Source organism: Scylla paramamosain, chromosome 2 (genome assembly GCF_035594125.1).
Source record: "Scylla paramamosain isolate STU-SP2022 chromosome 2, ASM3559412v1, whole genome shotgun sequence".
NCBI classification, from domain to species: Eukaryota; Metazoa; Arthropoda; class Malacostraca; order Decapoda; family Portunidae; genus Scylla; species Scylla paramamosain.
In genome coordinates, this window is record NC_087152.1 from 11495791 (window position 1) to 11520000 (window position 24210).

Here is a 24210-nt window from a genome sequence, read left to right on the forward strand (position 1 = left end):
CTGTGGTAGAGTAACTGTTCTATGTCTATTAACAAGGATCTTCCTCAGTTTTGTCCTGTCACCCACTCTCTTCCTGTCGTTCATCACTGGTCATCTAAATCAAACTTGTCCTATCCACTCCTACCCTGATACCAACCTGCGTTTTTCCATGCCTTTTCATAGACACCCAATCCTTCAGAAATTAAATAGCTCTCACAGGGAAGCCACACAACGCATGACTTTTGATCTGAAATTTCTGATTGCGGCAGAGGTGATGAAAGAAGTTTGAAGAGCACTATTCCAGGTTGCTGATTGGCTCTTCTGACTTTTCAACATCAGCAGGCAGAACTTGGTCGTCCTGCCAAGAAATTGAGTGCAGGAAGCAAATTGTTTTTTTTTTTACTATAAGAGCAATAGAATGCCATAGTCTTGTCAGGTAAAATGCACCCATAAAATATACAGAATATTGGTCATGGAAATGCTCTACTATAAGGGACAAGAAGGTAAAAGAAAGAATCTTGATATACTCTGTCTTTATTAACATTTTCTTTTGTCTAGGAAATATAGGTAACAAACTATTTCTTACATCACAGGTAAAAGTGTGATTGGTCCAGTGCCACACCCATCGCCTCAACCATGTGCTCCTTGCTTTTCCAGTAATAAGGAGTCACTCTTAAGTGGATACTGGATTGAGAGGAAAGAAGGTAATTGTACCCAGAAGGTAACTGATATCTTAAGATGGTTCTTTCTAAATTCTCTGAATCCACAGTTCCAGCATTCCATCATGTATGGTTACTCTACTCCACTCACAAGGTACAGTTTAGGAATCACTGTCAACTATGTGAACTTGTATACAACAAAATTTACATTATGTAATACCAAAAGTTGATGGTAATTTTGTTTTCAGTTTAAAGGGATATAGTTGTTTAGTATGGAAAATCTTCAACTGATGTATTAACTATGGGAAGCACAAGTAACAACTATTGTTTATTAAAGTTCTGAGTTTTTTTTTTCCCATAATTTGATTAATTCAAAGTAGCTAACAGATAGGAATAAATATACTATATTTGAGATACTGCTGCTGTTGTATTTTCTCCATTAAAGGAATATGAAGCTATTCAAATATAAATGATTCACTGTGCTGTTTTTGGGTTGAAGGCTAACAGTAGCCTCTTTAATTCTTTTCACACAGACTACCCTATTTGGGATATAATGGCTGAAAATCCTTAAACTATGTTGGATCATGGAAGGGTTGTTGTTAATTTCAAGCCTATGTATATATAAAATTAAAAGGGTGGTGGAAATCCCTGTTACAGCCTTAAGCTGATCACAGTATTTGATGTTTGCTTTTGTATTTGCTAGAAAAAGTGTACAAACTAAAGATTATTTTGAATTTTATCATATCAGTTCATCTTTTAAGCACAAGTAGGTAGTCTGCAGAAAGGTTCAGCATTTACTGTTTTGGAAGAAATAGACCTTCAATAATTTTAGGCATTGGTGTGTGAATACTGTTGAAACACACATGCTTACATTATTATGCAATTTTTAGTCCCTAAGCTTGCTAAAACTTTGATGTGAAATCAGTAATGTGGAATGATCTCATTTGTTCAGCATTTTAGTCGACTTATCTTGCCATGAATATTAACTAAACACAGTACAGCTGTTTTGATAACTATCTGAATAGTTATTCAAATCTGTGCTACTCTTCAGGTCAGAAACACTTTCTTGTAAGGATCACAGGGCAAGCTGCAAGCTTCTCTCATAAGCTTCCAATATAGCAAATTTGTTTCTAAGAACTTTTTTTGCTGCCTAAATTGTGTTCATAATTTGCAAGAGCATCTTTAGTAAGAGCCAGTTCATTCTCTATATGGAGTTGTTTAGTAGTCTTGTACACAAGAAACATAAAATAAGACTGCCTTCCATGGAATCCAAATTAACAACTGGCAAAGAAGATTAGTGAAGTGTGTGGCTTTTATGAGCTTTTTATGGTCATCAAGAACATGTAGAGTGACTTTGACCAGTTATTTTCCTTCGTGTGTGTGTGTGTGTGTGTGTGTGTGTGTGTGTGTGTGTGTGTGTGTGTGTGTGTGTGTGTGTGTGTGTGTCATTCACCTACGGTCATCTGGTGGTCACCCAACCAGCCATTATCCAATGGAAAGAGCTTAGAGCTCATAGTGACCGATCTTTGGGTAGGACTGAGACCACTCATACACCACATACTGGGACAGAGAGGTCATGACCCCTCGGGTTACATCCTCTACCCACTTGCTGCTGGGTGAATAGGGGCTACGCATTAAGAGGCTCGCCCATTTGCTTCGTTGTGCCTGAGACTCGAACACGAGCCTTCTCGGTTGTGAGCTGAGTGTGGTGACCACTTTTTTTTGTGTGTGTGTGTGTGTGTGTGTGTGTGTGTGTGTGTGTGTGTGTGTCCATGAACACACACACACACATGTACATGTACAGAGATACAGCTTGGGCAGGAAAACTGAGGTGTAATTACCCATGCCACTCTCTGGTAATACTGGTATTCTATGACCTGATGGTGTGAAGTGTAGGTAGCTTCAAATGAAGTCTCTGAGCATGACATAGCTACCAGAAAACTACCAATATGGATCCATATTATAGTCAATCCATTGCAATGTATCAACAAGCCTAGTGTGGCCTTGGAAGTATATAATTTCACAACATTTCTCATACCAAAACTTTACATGAAAGTGCAAGGCAGATCTACCACTTTCAAAGCCAGAAGTGGTCCCATTTACAGTACCATTACTTTCATAGGCATAGTGAGACCATTCTTATTTAAGACTAAAAAGTATTTTGCAGTTAAATATTAGTCCAGAATGTAACTTCATTCATTTAATACAGATCCAAACCACCAATAGTCTTTATCTGGGTAAAACTGTTCTTACTATATGTACTAGTTCTGGTTTAGAACTCTCTATAGTTGATGAGTGGGAAATCAATATACTACATGTAATGAAACAAACTTTACTGCTTGCTTCATGTATGAAATTAAATACTGAACACGATGCACAAACTAATTTTAGAACATGAAATTATGACCTTATGGTACTTGCTTATTGGAGTGTAGTTCCTTACAATGATGCCTTATGTCTCATTTCTTACCACATTTTCCTACATCCAAACTAACCACCTCACATTTCCTACGCTCAAAACTAAGTTTGTGACAGATCATAAGATTTCCCACAAGAGGGTTCATGGTATCACAGATGGTCATAATTAGCAGGTAGGAGCCTCATGAGCATGACAGGCAGCAGCTGCAGCATAAGCCTTTTGCCTGAACATCAAGCATCAACATTAAATAATTTGCCTATAAAAGACAGCACGCACCTAGTCACATGAGGAAAATCAGGAGGATATCCAGTGACATCTGTAGCACCAACTTGCCCTGTTTTGCAAAAGGACAATATATAATACATAAATAACAGATATTTACATCCTTTAGAGAGAGCAGCACTACACTGTGACCCCAATATCCCCAAAAATTTCAGAGAGTTTCTGCAAACTGGCTTGAAGAGTTTCCTGAGATGAGCCTGGTGACGAACGGTGCAACAGCTGCAAGGCATTCAAGTACTCTAACTCGGAGAACTGCTTCCCACGGTTCATCAGCACATTGAGGATCTCCTACAGGGGGAAAAAAATAGGTGAGAATAAAGTGGTGGATTTATTAGACTAATAAAATTACTTTTCAGCCTTGCAAAGTATCTAATAGACTACTGACAGAATTTTCCGTTTTGCATAGTATTGTTCTATTTCAAATATTCCTATGGACAAGATTACATATTTAATAGACAGGTGGAAAAAATACTGCCACTACATTCATTACACAGACAAAAAGAGGACTGCAGGGTCCCTCCTCTGCATTAGTCTAACAGATCTTACTTAGGAGGATATAATCAGCCTGTTGACTTCTGGTATCGACCCTAAGTGTTTTGACGCTGTCGTCAACTTTTTCTTTATTAACTTCTGCAACATTCACAGATCTAATTTTCATTCTGTAGAACACGACCTCTCCTCTACTAAAACCTCTCTTTTTCCTCACTGAAACACGGGTGTCTGAGGCAACTGACAGTAGCTCCTTTTCTGTTCCTTCCTACTTTATCCTCATTTTCAATCCAAACCTGAATGTTGCATCTTTGTGCACAATGACTCGTGCTCTCATACCCACACTCTTGAATCTTCCGAGTTTTCCACCATCTGGCTATATATAGAGTCACTCTCAAACTAAATTTGTCTGTTGCTCTACACCTTTCACCTAACTCCTCTGACTATAAGAAATTCTTTGAATACTTGTCACTCTCAAACTAAATTTGTCTGTTGCTCTACACCTAACTCCTCTGACTATAAGAAATTCTTTGAATACTTAACTTCCAAAGTTGAGCACATTCTGACTTTTTTCTTTTGCAGAGATTTCCATTCTTGGATACTTCAATGTTCACCACCAGCTCTGGCTTTCCTCTCCCTTCTCTGACCATCCTGGTGAACTAGCCTTTAACTTTACTATACTTTGCCAGTTTTTCTCATCCCCCCAGCTACTAACTCTATACAGGGGCCTTATCCGTCCATGTACGGAGTAAGGTTCACATGTATGGGGGCAGGTTTCCACTCATACCATTCTTTTTGACAGGGTGAAATCAAAGCTTTTTGACTTATGAACTCCTCTCTTCTGACTGTCTTCAGCCTTTTTCTCTCATCTCCACAATCTCTTGCTACCTTCTACCACTATTTTCATGCTATCTGCTCTTCTGATCTTGCTAACTGCATGTCTCCCCTCCTCTTGCAGTCTTGCTGCACAAGACAGTTTTCTTTCTCTTATCCCTATTCTGTCCACCTCTCTAATCCAAGAGTCAACCAGTATTCTCAATCATTCATCCCTTTCACTGGTAAACTCTGGAATTCCCTGCCTGCTTCTGTAGTTCCACCTTCCTGTGACTTGAACTCTTTCAAGAGGGAGGTTTCAAGACACTTATCCTGTATTTTTGACTAATGCTTTCTCAACTCTTTGGGGACCAGCACCTCAGTGGGCTTTTGTTTTTTGTTGTAATTTTTGTTGACCCTGGCTAGTGCCTGGCCTGCATAAATAAAAAAATAAATATAATAGTGGCATTTCACATTTTCTAATAGTTAGATATCTATCTCAGAAACTTTAGGGAGGGAGAGAGAGAGAGAGAGAGAGAGAGAGAGAGAGAGAGAGAGAGAGAGAGAGAGAGAGAGAGAGAGAGAGAGAGAGAGAGAGAGAGAGAGAGAGAGAGAGAGAGAGAGAGAGAGAGAGAGAGAGAGAGAATGTTTGGGAAAAGGTTTGTAGAAAAATATAACAGTTGAGGAAAAGAAAAAATACTTGTATATGTGGATCTTGTATATACAGATCAAGTAAGACAAAAGTCACTGATTTTGGTGCAGGAATTAGAGATGAGGGGATTTCCAGTCCTTTTGCTGTCAGTTTTATTTTTGATGTGTAGGAAATATAGGGGCAGTATTCACCTGATACAGCTTAGGAAAAATGTTGCCAGGTTGCCACCTTTCCAAAAATAAGGTCTACTATAGGAAGGTTGTGTGAGGCACTGACATCATTATTATTTTTTAATGGTATGTGAAAAGAACTCTATAAAATAGGCAAACACAACCCTTTTTTTCCAAAACATTTGTCCAGTCAAGAAAATAGGACAAGGCAATGAATGTCAGGATAGCCTCTTTTTTTACATCCTCTTATCTGCATCCATACTCACATCCTGGGGGTGGTAAAGCATCTCGTAGTATTGGCGGGCCTGATCCAGGGCCAGCTCTCGTGTCATTGTTATGTTAGTCAGCTGCTGTTGTATACTGAAGATGTTGCGGCACATCTTCTTGATGCCATTCTCATTAATGCGCCGAATGTGTACCACAGAACTCATCAATATGTTGGCAATGAGAGGCCCCAATCCTTCGAAAATGTACTGCAAGAAGAAAGGGATTTTGAAAACCAATGAACTACTGTAGGGATGCCTGCACACCTCATCTACGTGCAGGATGTTTTGTGAGGATCTATCCTCTGTCGACATTGTGTGTTATATATATATATATATATATATATATATATATATATATATATATATATATATATATATATATATATATATATATATATATATAGGCACTTTGTCTAGGCCACTCCCTTATGAGATGTCATCCTGATATATGGATGCAGCCTGCAGACTAAAAATATGTATATCAACCACACTAAGAATAAAAAAAAAACTGAGCTTTCCATACTCTTCATCCTGTTCAGCTGAAAATATCAATACTGACATCACCTTAATATGGGGTAGCCAAGACAGAGTATCACATAGCTGTAGAATGGAATTTTGTCTTACCAGTATGCCACCTAATATATTAATATTACTTTGTTACACAGGTGCTGCTGCCACCATAAAGTGAGCCTCACAAGTCTGCCCTGCCAATGCCCAATGGGCTGGAGGAAACACATTTCAAGAAGGGAAGACCTCACCAGTCTCCTGCTGCTGCTTCCTGTCTGTCCCTCCCCTACCTCCCTTACCTTGAGAATAAGTGTGTCAAAACTATTGTCAGCTAGCTGTGATGCTGGTACTTGAGCTGCAGTGTTCTAAGTCCTGGAGACTCCACAGCTTGGATATTTATTTTTTAATTTTTATCATTAATTTATTTTTTTTATTTTGTTAAAATAAAGGTGTGTAGTCTTTTTCTCTGGTGAGTCTTTTTAGTATAATTAAACCTGGGATTATTCTAATACTGAGCAAGGCAGTGTTTTATCTGCTGACTGACATGTCACTCTAATACTAGAGCCTGGGCAGTTTCATTATTTAAACTATCTAAACCTATAGAATCAGAATCCCTCTCTTAGATGAAGTAAACTACCTTAAAGTTAGTGCTCAGTGCTCAATCTTTGTCATTGTGGGAAATGAGAATACACAAGGCAAGTTTGAGCAAAGTTACATAATAATGCAACAAAAAGAACTGGCAAGTTTGAGCAAAGTTACATAATAGTTCTTTTTGTATTAAAAAGTCAGAACTGGTGTTAATAAACTGTTGCTGTACTAAAGAGGTGGTGCCATGACATCCCTGCTCTCCACTGTTTTCTTGAGCATCATGGAGCATTGCTGCATACATTACTGATATTTAGAATGCAGGACAGCAGATTTGAGGAGGTCCTTTGCTGTCGTGTTTTCCAAACATATATAATGTATGCAGCAATGCTCCATGATGCCCAAGTAATACCAAGATGATGGAATGCAGGGATGTCATGGCACCATTTCTTCAACACCACAACACTCTTGACACCAGTCACATGATTTATTTCTTTTTGTTGCATTATTCTTAAATAATTCTCACTCAAACTGTTCTATCTTAGTTTGTATATTTCCTGCTCTGACTATGCTGCTCACAAAGTATATAATTTTAGAGCAAAACAGTCACATCCTGGGGCAAATTTTCCACACATTACTTAAGGATTCTATTTTGTGATTTAAAGTAGACTATGACATTACAACTATCATAGAATATCCCTGTATAATCTATATGGACAGCAGAAAGACCTTGTCTCGCTTTGGTCTAAAAGAGAGTGTTTGTAGAACTTCCTAGACAATACAATACAGATTACTTTACAGCAAATGTGTGTGTCTGTACAAGTTCCAGTTGTGGTGAACATTGTACAGTCCAACCTGAAGAAGCAATTAAATAAATTAGCTGGCCCTTTTTTCCAGATAAGAACACAGAAGCAAACCACAGGATATCTTAACATATGGTTGATGTAAAATTTTGTCACATGAAAAGTTCAACACTAGAGATCCAGTATGATGTCTAACCTTTTATCTAGAATGAATAGAAACTTGAAATCTAGATTACATCGATCTGAATGACATTTCTGTAAACAAGAGGATGATGTGCATACAATGATAAGAATCTAACCTTGCATTTGCGAGGGTGAAGAGTGCTGGTGAGGGCATCATCAATGGTGGCAAGGTCCTTGATCAGTTTAAGTACCTCTGTGTCTGGTTCCTGAGAGTCTAACCCTGAGGCAAATACACCTCCCCGAGCCACTGGCAGCAGGTAGAAGAAGCAATGGAGTCGCACCTAAAAATGTGAAAATTACAGGCACATTTTAATTCCAATTATCATGGGAATGCTGAGAAGTTAATCTGAGGCCAGGATTAAACTGCCCATAAGAGGCATTGACCAGAAGATTGAACTTCTGTAAGTTCAAACACAAGTCTGACACTTTGCCAATTAGGCCAAGATATCACCAAGAACCATGAGGATCTTGGTCTGTCCTGACAATACAACTACAATAAAAACATAAAACAAATAATCCATTTACACTTCTCTGATAAAAAAGTAATTTACTCATTCCATGTCCATATCTCACATTATGTCTATTAATACTAGTCTCTCTCTCTCTCTCACACACACCTCTAGATGCAACACAAGAAGGCAAGTGTGAGCCAGCTCTTCAAAGTCCTTGGCTAGGGAGGTGAGGGTTTGCACAGAGGCATCAGACACAGGAGGCACCTCACCAGACACCAAGATACCAGAGGAAGATGATTTCACTGGCAGAGATGCTGCAAACTTGACTATACATCCCCCAAACCATTCCTGAAGGAGAATCTTGTGTCACTGCTGCTGTATGCAATGAGTTTTGGCTTTATTCTACATAACAACAGACTAAAACCTGCAAATTAACATAGCCATATTATCTTCCACTTATAATTCTATCAGTGCTGGTAAGACATTCCCAGCTTACCCAGCCCACTCACCAAGCTCTCCTGCAGGTGGGCTAAAGTACGCAGTTGGCTTGAATCAGCCAGTATCTCGTGCTGTGGAATCAGTTGGTCCCCAAGGTTCCCTGTCAATATCTCTGCTTCCTTGCGGTTGCGCTCACCGACCTTGAGAAAGGGTGAATGAGGTTTACTACAGAAATAAAAAAAATTAATTTTACAATGTTTAAATCATGAAAAGTTAAAAGAATATTAATATAAAAGTATATATATCAATCTATAGTGTGTTTTTTTAGTGTTTAAGCTTTTTTTAAAAGTGAATTATCATTATCTACACATCACTCCTAAAAGGAAGTAGAAATATTGACAGGCAACCTTTGGGACCAGCTGATTCTGGACCTTAATAAAAAAAAATAAAAAAAATCCAATCAAAATTTCCATCTGATTGTAGGGATATGTTCCTTACTTAAAGAAGAACCATTGTATATCTAAGGAACATATCCCTACAATCAGATGGAAATTTTGATTGGATTTTTTTTATTTTTTTTTATTAAGGTCCAGAATCAGCTGGTCCCAAAGGTTGCCTGTCAATATTTCTACTTCCTTGTGGCTGCACTCACCAACCTGAAGAAAAGGTGAATGAAGTCTACTACAGAGATGAAAAATTATTCACACACACAATTTCAGAAAGTGTTTTGAAAATATGTCACTGGTAACAACTTAGACGTTATTTAATTTTATAATAATGTAATATATTGCCATATTTGATGGCATAAAGTCACTACTTCAGGAAGTAAACAGTTCACACAGGGAAGCCACAAAATGCCTGACTTCTGATCTCTAAAATTTCTGAATAGAGCAGAACAAACTTAGTACTGTTCAATGCCTCAAAAACTCAATTCCTCCTTCTATCAACTTGACAACCTTCCAGATAAATATCCCCTCTTCTTCAATGACACTCAACTGTCCCCCTCTTCAACACTGAACATCCTCAGTCTGCCCTTTACTTATAATCTAAACTGGAAACTTCACATCTCATCTTTAGCTAAAACAGCTTCCACAAAGTTAGGGGTTCTGAGTCGTCTCTGCTAGTTTTTCTCACCCCCTCCCTCCAGCTGCTAACTCTGCACAGGGGCCTTATCCATCCATGTATGGAGTATGCTTCACATGTATGGGGGGGTGTTCCACTCATATTGCTATTTTAGACAGGGTGGAATCAAAAGCTTTTCATCTTATCAACTCCTCTCCTCTAACTGAGTCTTCAGCCTCTTTCTCATTGCTGCAATGTTGCACCTCTAGCTATCTTATACCACTGTTTTCATGCTAATTCCTCTTCTGATCTTGCTAACAGTATGCCTCCCCTCCTGCAACCTCACTACACATGACTTACTTCTTTCTCTCATCCCTATTCTGTCCACCTCTCTAATGCAAAAGTTAACCAGTATTCTCAACCATTCATCCCTTTCTCTGATAAACTCTGGAACTCCCTGCCTGCTTCTGTATTTCCTCCTTCTTATGACTTGAATTCTTTCAAGAGGTAGATTTCAAGACACTTATCCTTCAATTTTCAATGATTCTCTTGACAATTCTTTTAGGACTAGCACCTTTGTGGGATTTTTTTTTTTCCCTTTATTGTTTCCCTTGTCCAGTGACCCTCTTACATAAAGAGAAAATAAATAAATAAATAAATAAATAAATAAATAAAAAAATCCCCTCAAAACTTACTTTAGTTAGCAAGTGTAATCAGTCTCTCTCATAACAGTATCAATATTTGGGTTTATTCACAAGTGACTTCCACTTAAAACCAATAGTAAATGAAGCTAATCTTCATTTCATACATTACAATTCACAAGGTTAAACCAGTACCCACACCTGATATTGCACATTCACAACCAAAATAAAATTTAGCAAAGTTGCAATTAGGAAGCCTTTTACCATTTCACATTAATATGTGATGTGCAGAAGTTACATTGGGAAACTGTATTTTCAACAAACAAGATTAATGTTTCAGATTAAAATAAGTGTTCAAAATGTGCTGGATGTAAGTTGCTGTCTTAAGCACATAGTGACAGTATTAATTCATGTATACTACACAGGAAAATTTACTATCATGCTGTGGAGCAATGATGTTCTTACCTCCTCTGGATTTTCATCTCCTTCAAGGCAGGAATCTGAAGTGACACCAGCCTGAAGTGCCCGCCAGTTAGGGAGATCTCTGGAAAGTATGGGAGGTAGTGTCATGACGTACCACATAACATCTTAAACTTGTATTGCTATTTTGCAAAGTTTCAACTTCATGAAATTTGTTATCAGATTTTGTAAGTATAAAAGTAAAGTTTAGAGCATTTCTTGCAAAGCCCTCATGTAAATCTTTAGTCTTTGCTAGCAAATTCCCCTATACCACATTATTCAGTCATACAAAAGGAGACAAACATAAATAAAAACAATACAAAAATAAATTTCATAGTAAAAGAAAATTTTGAGGCAAGGCTCATAATTTTCTAAGGGGGTGGTTATTCCAGCTAATGCTACTCATAAATCAGAGCATGGCAAACAAGAAAACAGATAATTACAGTATATGACACTAAAGAGAAAACAGAGTGAGGATACTGATTGATTTAAGAAAAAAATTTATACATTCCTGAGAGAAGAAAGATAAGAGAAGAGTTGGAAAGATCATGAAAATAAGTGGATAAAACTGCAACAGAATATTACCAACATGAGCAGCTTTTAATGCCATACTTTACTCTGGTGAGCCAACCAAGGTATAAGTACCCTCAAGGTACTCTATCCTATAACCTTCATTTGTGACATGACACAAACTTTTGTTAATTTACTCCTTGGCATTGTTATCCAATGTTATCCAACTGACAGATGTGTCCTCTTCCGTTTGTACTTAACAACACAGTTTTTCATTCATTCTTTGGATTTATGATTTTTTTCTTAATTCTAAAGTTCATCCAACATCTATTCTGCCTCTTACTATCCAATCTCACCTTAGGAAACGGCTGATATCCTCATCCTTGGCCCAGGTGGCAGAGATGATCCTCTTGTCCTCAGAGTCTGGCTGGGTGATGCCCCGATAGGCAGCCTGACAGGTCTCTCTGTAGTTCATAAGAGTGTTGCACATCATGGTGACAAAATGGTCGGCATACAGCGGGAGTGCACCAAGCAACCATCGCAGCTCTTCTATGGTTTGCCACACACTCAGGCTGCTCTGTAATGATGAAATAAGTGATGTGATATTTGAATATTTAGTGTGCCTATTATCCTTAGATCTCTATTTTGCTATTTTGTCATGAATTTTTTTTTCTAGAAACCTACAATTTGTATGAAAAATGGCTGTGCCTTGGGGATGGTATGGTAAGTTTAAATGTAAAATAAAATTCTCCCTACAAGGTAGCAGTATAAAGAAAAGAGAGAGAGAGAGAGAGAGAGAGAGAGAGAGAGAGAGAGAGAGAGAGAGAGAGAGAGAGAGAGAGAGAGAGAGAGAGAGAGAGAGAGAGAGAGAGAGAGAGAGAGAGAGAGAGATAATTGTACATTTAGTAGTGAGGTAAACCCTCCTTCTCACAGATAACATGCTATCACTCTCCACAACACATTGTCAGGTGTCACAGAGGAGGATGTTTGACTCAAACTTTCCTTCTTTTCCTGCTTTCTGCACTTGTATTCCACCACCCATATTTTAAGTATAATGGCCCATTAGATATTGGTGTAACGCACATTGATGAGAAGACAATTCTGACTATCATAGATCTACAAAGAGTAAGGCTTAGTACTAAAGAAATTTGCACTCAGAAGAGTCTGAAGTGAATCACTGTCTAAGAGCTAATACAAAAATTCAAAACTAGAGAGAGCAAAGGCTTATCTCTCCCACACTCCCACAAAAGCCATCTGGTAGCCCCTGTTAGGAACCTCCAAGGCCAAGGAAACTTTCTCAAGCAGTAGCTGGAGGTTAATCCCAGTCTTACAGGACATCAAGATAAGAAAAGGAGTTTCAATTTACCAGCTGCTATCTCCCTTCATACAATCCCTAATACCATGCACCATTACCTTGGATACAGTAGTTACCACACCAAGAGAATGTCACTAATAAATCTTTTGAAATAACACAAGCCAATAATTTCCAGCAAGACAAAGCACCAGCTCATACTGCTAAAACTGTAAAAGAATGGCTAAGGATCTATAAGTTCACTGGGCAGGTAGTTGATCAAATATTTCTCTAACAGAGAACATTTTGAGCAGTAATGAAGGCTAAATTATGAAGTCATGATACCTCCACTCTCTCTAAGATGGAAACAATGCTTTCAAATTGTTAAGGATGTTTGTCAAACATGAGACACTTAAGTGTTTAGATGAAAGCACACAAAAACATCTCAAAGAGATGCTCAAGGAACAAAATGCAACAAAATATGAAGTTCTACATAGAATTCAAATTTTTTTATTTTTTGAGAGTCTAATAGGAAGTGCAATCCTAAAATCTATTAGTACAGTAATTTTTTGTGCAGACTGTACATATGCCACACCCCTTTGGGGCATGGATAGACAGACACACACACACACACACACACACACACACACACACACACACACACACACACACACACACATACACACACACATGCACACACAAGACAGTAAGACCCCAGCCTTCTCCCTAGAAGCAAGGTCACAACTTCTAAGCTTGTGTCCCATACCTATTCACATATAAGTGATCAGGGGTGACAGCATGGAAGAAAAACCTATTTTGTGTCAATCAAAATAGGATACAAACCTGAGACCTCTCAATTGTGAGCTTAGTATGCCAGCTAGTCTGCAATAGCTCGTTATAATTTTTGATCAGTAGTTAAGTCACTAAGCTGCAGATACTGAGCACACAAGGACACAAGAAAATGTTTGTCATCCATGCAACTCACTCTAACACTCAATCAACTGTCATCAGCTGATCTCTCTCTCTAATACTTCCTTTTGGTGTATAAATGACACATCAAAGTTGCAATTCTGACAATAAAGTAGCAAAGTCAATCAGAGCCAGAAGCTGACCTGCAAAAGAGGACGAGACACTTTTAGGGAACGCAGTGTGGCTGGGTCCTTGACAGTCTTCCACACATCCAGAGCCTTGGTTGCTTGCTCAAGACGGCCTTCTGTCTCCCTGAGTAGCTGGGCCAGAAAGGCATCCTTGATATAATCTGTGATGAAAACGTACAGCGTGCAGTGTGTCCTGGGAATGGAGAAGCTATGAGAGGGGGAGGCACTGCAATGGTAACAAGAAGTATTGTGGTGACAGCACAGGAACTATTCTCAGTATCTTAGCATTTCTCAGCAGAAAATATGAGAGGGAACCACTGCTTGATCAAATTTGTTTTCCAACAACACTATAAAATCCACATTTTCTTGATCTGACTATCTGACATATTCTATCTCTATGATAAATTGTATGCCTCATAATAATCTTCAACACTATAATTTAAGAGCTCAAGTTACTAACAATGACTAAAATAAGTGTAAGGTCTTAAAACTAATTTTCTCATTCATTTAAGCCTTTTGACCAGCCTTACCCAGGAGAGCAGCCAAGTGCTTCCTCTATCTCCTTGATGAAGAGTTGCAAAGGATTAAAGATTGCAGTGATGTTGTGTGGAGAAGGAGAGCATACTAGGACACGCTTTCCCACCTTGCTGCCCCCACCTGCTGTGCTGGGTGCATTGCCATCTGTGTGTGGAAGCACGTGTCAAAATGTTGGTTGTTACATATAAAAAATAAATGTGATATTTTTCCTTATAAATAAATTTTGAAAATCAGTAGCAAAGATAACAACCTGTGTCTTAATGATTAAATAGCATTATTTTTACAATAGACATGAAAGACACTGACCAGTGACAGATATGTCAAAGGTAACAGTGTCACCCCCAGTCTGTTCCAGCTGCTCCATGAGGTAGGAGTTCATAGTCATAGCATGGTAGGATGCTTCAAACTTAAATAGGCCATATGGTTTGGACCTGAAAGGGAAGAAAGAATAAGTATACAGTTGGCTAACTCTTGTTACTAACTTCAGTCTTCATCCTAGAAACCAATGTAACAGGAAAAATAATTCCTGTCACTGCAATGATATGACCAACAAAACACATATTCTCCAAACCATAAAGTGCAACTTCTGCTTGTCTTCAACTATTTAAAGTAAGTTACAGTTCTTACTAAATATAAATAACTGGAAAACTTCAAGGAAATATAAATACATTTATGTACAGAGTTTCTGTAATCAGAATAAATTAAACTAAACACTGAGGAGGTTAACTGAGTTATATTTTGTTTTTCCTCACTTTGTCTTGTTTATCCCACAGGATGTGGCACATACTGTTGCTGGTCTCAAAGTAAACACAAACATATACACTTACATCCACACACACAATATGAACAATCAAGAAAACAGAAACATTAACCTTGTCTTCCTATCATAAACCTTGGGTTACAACTCCTACTTACTATCAGGTAAGTGGGGGCTATATCATGAAAGGAGACAAAATATATTTTGTCTCCAACTGGTCTGGGATTCAAGCCTGAGGCCTCACAATTGTGAGCTCAGTGCACTAACTAGGGTACATACATAAAGATATACAAAATGCAGCATTTTCCAAGGCACTTACTATTCTTCAGATTTTGCCTTGCTTTTATACTGGCATATTCTAATCTATCCTTATTTATCTAGTAAAATTTTTAACAGCCATGAGTTGAAGTAAGCTCACCTTGGAGTCCTCTTCTTTGTGAAGAAGGAAGAGAGATCAGAAGCAGCTTCAGTGAAGGCTGCTGGTGCTTGCTGCTGTCCTGTTCCCAGCTGACTCAGATCTAAATATTCACTCAGCATCACTTGCAGCTGCCAGGTTAAGACAGACCTTAGACTTGTACATACAGAAGTATTTTCTTTATGTAATGAAGGCTTACATCCCTTGCATGATAAAGCTCAAGAAGAGTGAGGGTATGGTCAATAATTACCAAGGAAAATTTTATCTTTAAAAGCTTAAAAACATTCATTGAACAAAAGTATTTCTATATCTGATCTTCCATTCATTAGCTTATTGGTGATTATTTTCTTTCTTTCCTTTCAGATGAATTCTAGTTATAATGCCCTAAGCACAGAATATTCAATGTCAATGTCTCAAACAAAACAGAAATGATTGCTGTTACAATAGATTTCAATAATAAATGTCCCTTGTTACTTCTTTCCTAAAAAAGAGTGGCAAGAATAATAAAAATCTATGACAACATTTAATGCCTGAAATGAAAATTGTTATCAGGAAAATAAAACCCACAAAGATAACAGAAATGTCCTACACCTATGAAATTCATCTAGTGCTCATTTATACGCACCATGTTTCAAGTATTCTATTTGTGTACCTGAAATCATCTTTACTGCAAGTTTATATTACTCACTGCAGCCTGGACCTTAGACCACACATCAGGCATGGTGTAAAGCTGAACCTCAAGGCCATGCTTGTCAGCAGAGCAGCGCAGGCTGGCAAGCACTGATCTGTGAGCAGCCACTACCAGTCGTAGCTGTTCAAACACCACCTGTAATCACACACAAAGAAGTAGAGCTGGACATTTTACATTTGAATATTATCATTAATCTACCTATCTATCTACCGGACCAGCAATTCCATACAGGGGGCCCAGACAAATCACCACATACTCACACTCTTATCCAAGTTGGCCCCTGGTGGAGAGGTTAGTCTTGTGAACCACCATACTACACCCCAGAAACTTAAGCATGGCACAACTTGCCACAGAGGAGGAGGCAGTAGACACCTGCCAAAACTTTAATTACTCCCAGTGAGGTTTCAAGCACTGGATCAAGGGATGGCGTGAACTTGTCAATAACCCAGCTGTGACCTCACTGAACACTTACCTTTGTGTCTCACAACACAAGGGGGCAGTCATGGTCTGCCCTCTAAAGACAACTCTCTTTCTTCACACAAAACTACATGCACCTACCTACACACACACACCCTTCCCTCAAAATTCTAAATTAAATATTGTGACTCCTACACCAGTTTCAGACTCGCTGTCTAGGGAGGGAACCACAAATATCCCCAGGTCAGACTGCCATTCTAGTACTGACTCTAAGCATCTTAAACACCCCCCTCAATTTTTTCTTCATTAACTTCTGCAACATTCATGGCCTTGGATCTAATTTTCAGTCTGTTGAACACCACCTCTCCTCTACTTTCTTTCTTTCGTTTTTCTCTCTTTTTTTTTCCTGTGTGTGTGTGTGTGTGTGTGTTTGTGTGAAGAGAACGGAATTAGGAAAAACTCTAAGCAACCCTACTCAAAGCAAACATGAGTAGTCAAGTACCTGTAGCAGCTCCTGCAGCAACCTTGCCTCCCGGGCATCAGCACGGAGCATAGTTGGAGCAGAGGCAGGAGGAGGTTCATCCTCTGGAGGAGCAGGAGGGTGATGTTCCACTATTTGCTGGGTAGTTCTTTGGATGATGAGGGCAAGTTCCTTCTGCATTCTTCGATTGATAGTCTGATAAGAAGAAAGATGCAATCCTAGCTAAACCAGATAGCTACCAAAAAACAGTTGCCACAAGTATTCATGTCACAAAGTCCAATGAACAGAAATAAATATATGGACTTATGAAATGCTTTACATTTAAGTGTTTCACAAAAACCAAAAGGAACTGAGGATGCAACAGGTGAAAGTATTTGCCACTGTTCATTAGTCTGGAACCTTTTGTGAAATATGATGTCACTACTTTGGGTGACTGAACAAACACACACACACACACACACACACACACACACACACACACACACACACACACACACACACACACACACACACACAAATAAAGGAAAAGTAGGAACTGTTCAGAAAGGAAATGAGGAAATGAAGGCAAGTGTAAAGGATGTGGAAATGAAGCAAAAAAAGTGGTTAAATGAACGTAAATTTGAAGAATCACTAAAGAAAATAACAGAACAACAAGAAAATGAGAAACAAAACCTGAGACAGAAAGTGGTAAATGTTATTAAAGAGGAGAAAAGTTAGTGAAAGACACTGTAGAAAAATATAAACAAGTAATTGTATTTGATTTAAAGGAAGAGAAAATAGTAAGCAGAAATCAAAGAGAGGAAAAGGAAAAGAACCTGTTGAATAAGTTACTGAAGAAAGTGACAGGTGAAGACAGTCAGGTAGTAAAGCAAGTGGAAGAGTTCCATAGGATTGGGAAATATGAAGAAGAAAAAATGAGACCTGTAAGAATAAGGTCTGCAACACAGGTACAAGCAGAAGAGGTAATTAATAGGTCTTGGAGGTTGTCTGGGCATGAAGAATATAAGAATGTATGGATAAACAGGGATATGGACGAGACTGAAAGGTTGAAGCAAAAGGAGCTGGTAAATGAGGCTAAACAAAAAAAAATTAACAACAAATGGAGGAGGAGAAGTTTTCTGGAGAGTAAGAGATATGAGAACAGTAAGTAAAGTATGTTATACTAATGTATATGGATTGATGTCACCAAAAATGTAATTAAACAAGTTATTAAGCAGAACCACAATGGATGTTGTTGTATTATGTGAGACAGAATGGAAAAATTAATGGGGAACTCCTGACATTGGTGATGATAAATATGATTTATGGATGAAAATTAGAAGTGACAAAGGAGGAGGTGGAGTGATCATTCTGACTAGAAAATGTGTTAAAATGGAAAAGATAATAAAAAGTGAAGACAAGTTTGAAATTTTACAAGTGATGATTTGAAGTGGAAATGGAAGGATAATGAATTATGTATGAGTGTATGTGCCACCTATGACCAATGCTTGGAGAAAAGAAGAGCATGAAGAGATGTTGGTAGATGCGTTAAAAGGTCTTGAAAAGATAGAGATGGAAAGTAGTGATATAGTTATTGTTGGTGATTTTAATTGTAAGCAGATAAATTGGGAGACATTGACAGGTACTGGAAGTGAGAACTCATGGAGTAATAGACTATTAAACTGGATGGTGGAAAACTTTATGACTCAGTGGGTTGATTGTGATACTAGATTTAGTGGAAGAGATAAACCATGAAGACTTGATTTAGTGTTTACCAAGGACATGGAAATTACTGAAACTATACACTATGATAGTCCTCTAGGTAAAAGTGATCATGTGTTGATGGAATTTAATTTGAAAAATGAAAATGTAATCATTGATGAAAATTATAAGGTGAAAAGATTTAAATATAGAAAAGCTAACTTTGAAAAATTAAGAAAGTACTTTGTTGCCGTGGACTTTGAAGATGAAGGTGTTTGGGAAAAATGGATGAATTTATAAGGATATATAATTCTGCTGTGGAGAAATTTGTACCTAGAGGAGGAGCAAGATGTAGAAAGGATAAAGAATGGTTCAATACAAAATGCAAAGAGGCTAAAAACTGTAAGTTAAATGATTGGAATAGATGGAAGAGGAAAACTGAGAGTAGATGGGAGGAATATATTGATGCTAGAAACAAGTATATTGAGATAATAAGAATGGAGAGAAGAAACTATGAAAGAGATATAATAGATAAGTGTATAAATAAACCCAAACTATTCTTTAGATATATTAATGGGAAGATGAAGAAGAAGAAAGGTATATCAAGATTGAAAGTTGAAGGAAAAATCTATGAGGATGCACAGGACATGGCAGAGGTTATGACCAATAGTTTCAGATCGGTATTTACTGTGGAAGGGGAGTTTGATGCTGGAAGGGTAAAATCGGTGAGGAATATGCTAAGTACAGTCCTAGTCAGTTATGAGGAAATACTTAAGATGATGGAAGAACTTGATGTAAATAAAGCAACTGGTCCAGATGGAGTATCAAACTGGATATTGAAGGAATGTAGAGAACAAGTGGCTGATAAAATTCAGTCTAGTGGTGACATCACTATCACAGGGAAGAGAAGGAATGTAGAGAACAAGTGGCTGATAAAATTCACAGTCTAGTGGTGACGTCACTATCACAGGGAAGAGTACCAAAAGATTGGAAGAGAGCAAATATTACACCAATATTCAAAGGAGGAAATATGGAAAACCCACTAAATTATAGACCAGTGTCCTTGTACTTGACTAGTGTTGTAGGAAAACTATGTGAAAGAACAATAAAGGAAAGATGGATGGAACACTTGGAAAGAGATAAAGTTTTGGTAAATTGTCAATTTGGATTTAGGAGGGGAAGATCATGCTCCATGAACTTATTGTCCTTTTATTCAAGAGGAGTCGATATTGTGCAGGAGAGAGACGGATGGGTGGATGGTGTCTACTTAGACTTGAAGAAAGCGTTTGACAAAGTACCACACCAAAGACTGCTATGGAAGATAAAAAAAATTATGGAAAAACTGGAGGAAGACTGCTGGAGTGCATGGAGGATTATTTGGATGATAGAGAGATGACAACTGTAATACAAGACAAAAATTCATCTTGGCTGAAAGTAACTTGTGATGTCCCACAGGGGTCAATGTTGGGACCGATAATGTTTGTAATATATGTGAATGACATAAGTGAAGAAATAGATAGTTTTAAGAAATTATTTGGAGATGATGCTAAGCTGATAAGAAGGGTAGAAAATGTAAGTGACTGTATGGTATTGTAAGATGACTTAAATAAGATAAATAGATGGAGTAAATCTTGGCAAATAGGATTCAATTTAAGTAATATGTAAAGTAATAGAGTTTGGTAAGAGTAAGAAAAGAATACAATATCATTATGAGATGGATAGTGTGGAGTTAAAGAAATCAAAAGAGGAAGTGGATTTGGGAGTAACAGTTATTGAAAATTTGACTCTGGACAGACACACTGATAAAATTACTGGAGAAACGATGAATTTGTTAGAGTAAGAATGGCATTCTCATATTTGGATGCAGGAATGGTAAAAAGTAGTTGATTTCCATGATAAGACCAAGATTGGAATATGCAGCAGCAGTGTGGTCTCCTTATATAAAGAGAGATATTATAAAATTAGAAAGAGTACAAAGAGCAGTCACTAAGATGGTTCTGGAGTTGAGTAAGTAAGTTGACCTACGAAGAGAGATTAAGAATGCTGGAAATTCCTACCCTTGAAAATAGGAGAGAGAGAGAGAGAGAGAGAGAGAGAGAGAGAGAGAGAGAGAGAGAGAGAGAGAGAGAGAGAGAGAGAGAGAGAGAGAGAGGAGAGAGAGAGAGAGAGAGATGAGAGAGAGAGAGAGAGAGAGAGAGAGAGAGAGAGGAGAGAGAGAGAGACGAGAGAGAGAGAGAGAGAGAGAGAGAGAGAGAGAGAGAGAGAGAGAGAGGGGATTTAATAAACATCTATAGAATGATAAATGGTATGGAAAATGTGGACAAAGAATGTTTTATAAATTTAGACACGCAGAGTACAAGGAGACACAGGAAGAAGTTGAAAAAAGTTAACTGTAGAAGAGACATTAAGAAATATAGTTTTCCTCACAGAAGTTGTGAACAAATGGAATGAACTCAATGAAGATGATGTCATTGCCATAACTGTCCATACTCTTACAACCAAACTGGATAGATATAGAGATGGGATACTATGAGATTACACCCCTCCCATAAACCACAATTAGGTAATACACACACACACACACACACACACACACACACACAGACTCAGGTACAGACTCAGTGCGATTCCCACCATGGTGCGAGCCATCAATCAAGTCCCTTCTAGATTTGACTTACCTTTAGGATTAATGTCAAGTATTTCCCTACCCCCAATGTACATTTTCAGTTTGTTGATTGCCTAAAGAATAAACTGTTTATTATTATTATTATTTACACACACACACACACACACACACACACACACACACACACACACACACACACACACACACACACAAGAATAACTGTAAAAGCAAACACTCACTCCCTGTTCTCACCTCTACAGCATCAGGTAGCTTCCCAAGCAAGGCAAGGCACTCTACCACAATTGCCATGAAGTGCTGAGAGTCGTCCTCTGGGTTGCCACTCCCACTTACATCTTCCTGCAATACTTCTCCATCCCCAAGGCCCCTGCACATGACAAAAAAAATATATATGTATATAAATAAATTAAATTAAACTAAATTAAAAATAATTAATTAATTAAAAATAAAATAAAATAAACTGTAATATAGCAGAAAATAAGATACATGACACAGATCTTCAATCTTGACTAATTTTTCATGGGGAAACTAGCTTATTTTTCTATGTTTTTCCGATGAGGTGATTCTAAGACCATGAAGCACCAGAAGAAGCAGGGAGTTGATTTTTCTCCCCAAGAGAATTTGTTGTCTTTGTTAAGGTATATAGGTCATTATTAGCAACCTGAGGGATTTCTGCAATATCCATCTCTTGCAGGGAACTCTATAGAGAAAACACGGGCTGTTCTTATACGGAGTTGGTTTATATTTTTGGGATCCACACACTGTAACAACAGAGCAATTAGGATGTTATGAAGTGGTTTTAGATTTGGTTGAGAAATACACTCCATTATTACATTTTGAGAGGATTGAGAGATAACTGATTATTTGGTTTAAATTGCTCTTGCATTTTATTTCCAATACTTCAGATTTCAAAATTTTATTGAGACATATGCAATTCTTGACTATAGTACGGGAGCACACTGCAAATCATATTCTCTGAGGAATGTAGCCGAGTGGTCAGTGAACAAAGGTGGTGAACTCAATCCTGAGCTGGAGTACAACCTTAAGCCAGAGACTTCTGTGATCATCAAGTAGTTAAAGAGCACTTATGTGTTACCATCAGCCACGTCTCTCAACACAGGTGCATCAAGAAGCTACAGTTAGCAGCATAAGCCTCTACAGACATCACTACAAAATTCTGCAAGCATTGCCATGAATGGGTACTGAACATCCAAGCCTACAAGAAACACAGCAAACCAACCATCCAGGCCTCCATAAGCAAATCCTACAGATGCTACATAAACAAGAAATTTAAGACAGGTGTGGAAGACAGATTAATCAGATTGCTGGTAACACTGACCCTGCACCATTTCCTTTAAAATGAAACTTGAATTTGGGAGATTTGAAAAGTTATTGTGAAATTAAAGTTCGTGAACTAAAAATATGGTGAAGAGCCCATCAAGGCCCAAGGGGGCTACGATGTGAATGAATGTGAATGTGAAACTTGTGTGCCTTGTCTTGGCTAAACCTCTTTTTGTAGGAGATAACCCTAGTATATGCATCTATTATTAAGAGTTGCAGGCTTTCATGGAGAGAAAGAATAGAAAGGGGCAAGACAAAGGGAGAGAAGAAAGGAGTGTAGGAGAGAGAGAGAGAGAGAGAGAGAGAGAGAGAGAGAGAGAGAGAGAGAGAGAGAGAGAGAGAGAGAGAGAGAGAGAGAGAGAGAGAGAGAGAGAGAGAGAGAGAGAGAGAGAGAGAGAGAGAGAGAGAGAGAGAGAGAGAGAGAGAACCAGCTAGGAGTAGGGAGAGGGATATTTAGAGGGGTCTTTATTAATAATTGTTACTGGAGTTGTCTTGGCAGTAAACCCCTGCCATGACATTTAGAAACAGCCCCATGGGAGGCTGCCTGTATTCGCTGTGCTCAGTAACTGATGTCTATTGGTGTTTACTCATGTCCTGACATCTTGCATTTTTGCAACAGTATGGGAGTGGTTTGTTAACTCTCCCAGATCTGTCTATTGCTGTTGTTATGTGTGGCATTTTCCCTGAGAGAGAGAATAGGAAGATGAGAAGAAAGAAGCAAGGTAATGAAGAAGAGGGGAGAAGCTAGGTAATGAAGAGAGAGAGAGAGAGAGAGAGAGAGAGAGAGAGAGAGAGAGAGAGAGAGAGAGAGAGAGAGAGAGAGAGAGAGAGAGAGAGAGAGAGAGAGAGAGAGAGAGAGAGAGAGAGAGAGAGAGAGAGAGAGAGAGAGAGAGAGAGAGAGAGAGAGAGAGAGAGAGAGCATAGTGCAGTGACTCATCTCCGTCCCACATGCCTTAACTTTTATATAAAACTGCTCATCATTCACCCTGTCTTAATCTCCTTAAATTTTCCCCCACTTCCCTTCACCCCCAAGAGCTGTACTAGATAGACTGTAAAGTAGAGGAGTTGGCCCTCGCCATAAGAATATTAAGTCCCACCCAGCCCCCTTAATAAGTACGTAGTGATTTTCATAACATAGAGTACTTTTCAGAGCAAGATAAGTCTGGGTGCAGGGAGTGTGGAGCAGGTCAGACCTCTCACAACCCTCCATTCTCCACCTCCTCTCTCTTCCCCATATCTTGTACCCTCTTGAATGTGCAGAAGCTATGACCACACCTGTACCTTGCCTTTGTTCCCTGTAGAGGGAGGCGTCAGTCAGAGTCTAACTGCCAAGTTGGAAGGACACGTGTGAGAGAGAGAGAGAGAGAGAGAGAGAGAGAGAGAGAGAGAGAGAGAGAGAGAGAGAGAGAGAGAGAGAGAGAGAGAGAGAGAGAGAGAGAGAGAGAGAGAGAGAGAGAGAGAGAGAGAGAGAGAGAGAGAGAGAGAGAGAG

At 38.4% G+C, this 24210-nt stretch overlaps 1 protein-coding gene across 1 annotated transcript in view; it reads right to left on the reverse strand.

Annotated features, from left to right (window-relative positions):
• Positions 1 to 497: 497 nt before the first annotated feature.
• The window catches only part of LOC135109968 (exocyst complex component 4-like), a 30845-nt gene continuing 7132 nt past the window's right edge, over positions 498 to 24210 (reverse strand). The window contains exons 6-19 of the mRNA XM_064021916.1: positions 21614 to 21746; positions 17077 to 17250; positions 16155 to 16292; positions 15470 to 15597; positions 14601 to 14725; positions 14288 to 14438; positions 13773 to 13950; positions 11726 to 11946; positions 10866 to 10944; positions 8769 to 8897; positions 8425 to 8607; positions 7924 to 8088; positions 5730 to 5936; positions 498 to 3627 (exon numbers count right to left, since the gene is read on the reverse strand). Of these exons, the coding sequence (XP_063877986.1) occupies positions 3460 to 3627; positions 5730 to 5936; positions 7924 to 8088; positions 8425 to 8607; positions 8769 to 8897; positions 10866 to 10944; positions 11726 to 11946; positions 13773 to 13950; positions 14288 to 14438; positions 14601 to 14725; positions 15470 to 15597; positions 16155 to 16292; positions 17077 to 17250; positions 21614 to 21746 (2179 nt within the window). The 3' untranslated portion in view covers positions 498 to 3459. The remainder of the gene's footprint in view (positions 3628 to 5729; positions 5937 to 7923; positions 8089 to 8424; positions 8608 to 8768; positions 8898 to 10865; positions 10945 to 11725; positions 11947 to 13772; positions 13951 to 14287; positions 14439 to 14600; positions 14726 to 15469; positions 15598 to 16154; positions 16293 to 17076; positions 17251 to 21613; positions 21747 to 24210) is intronic.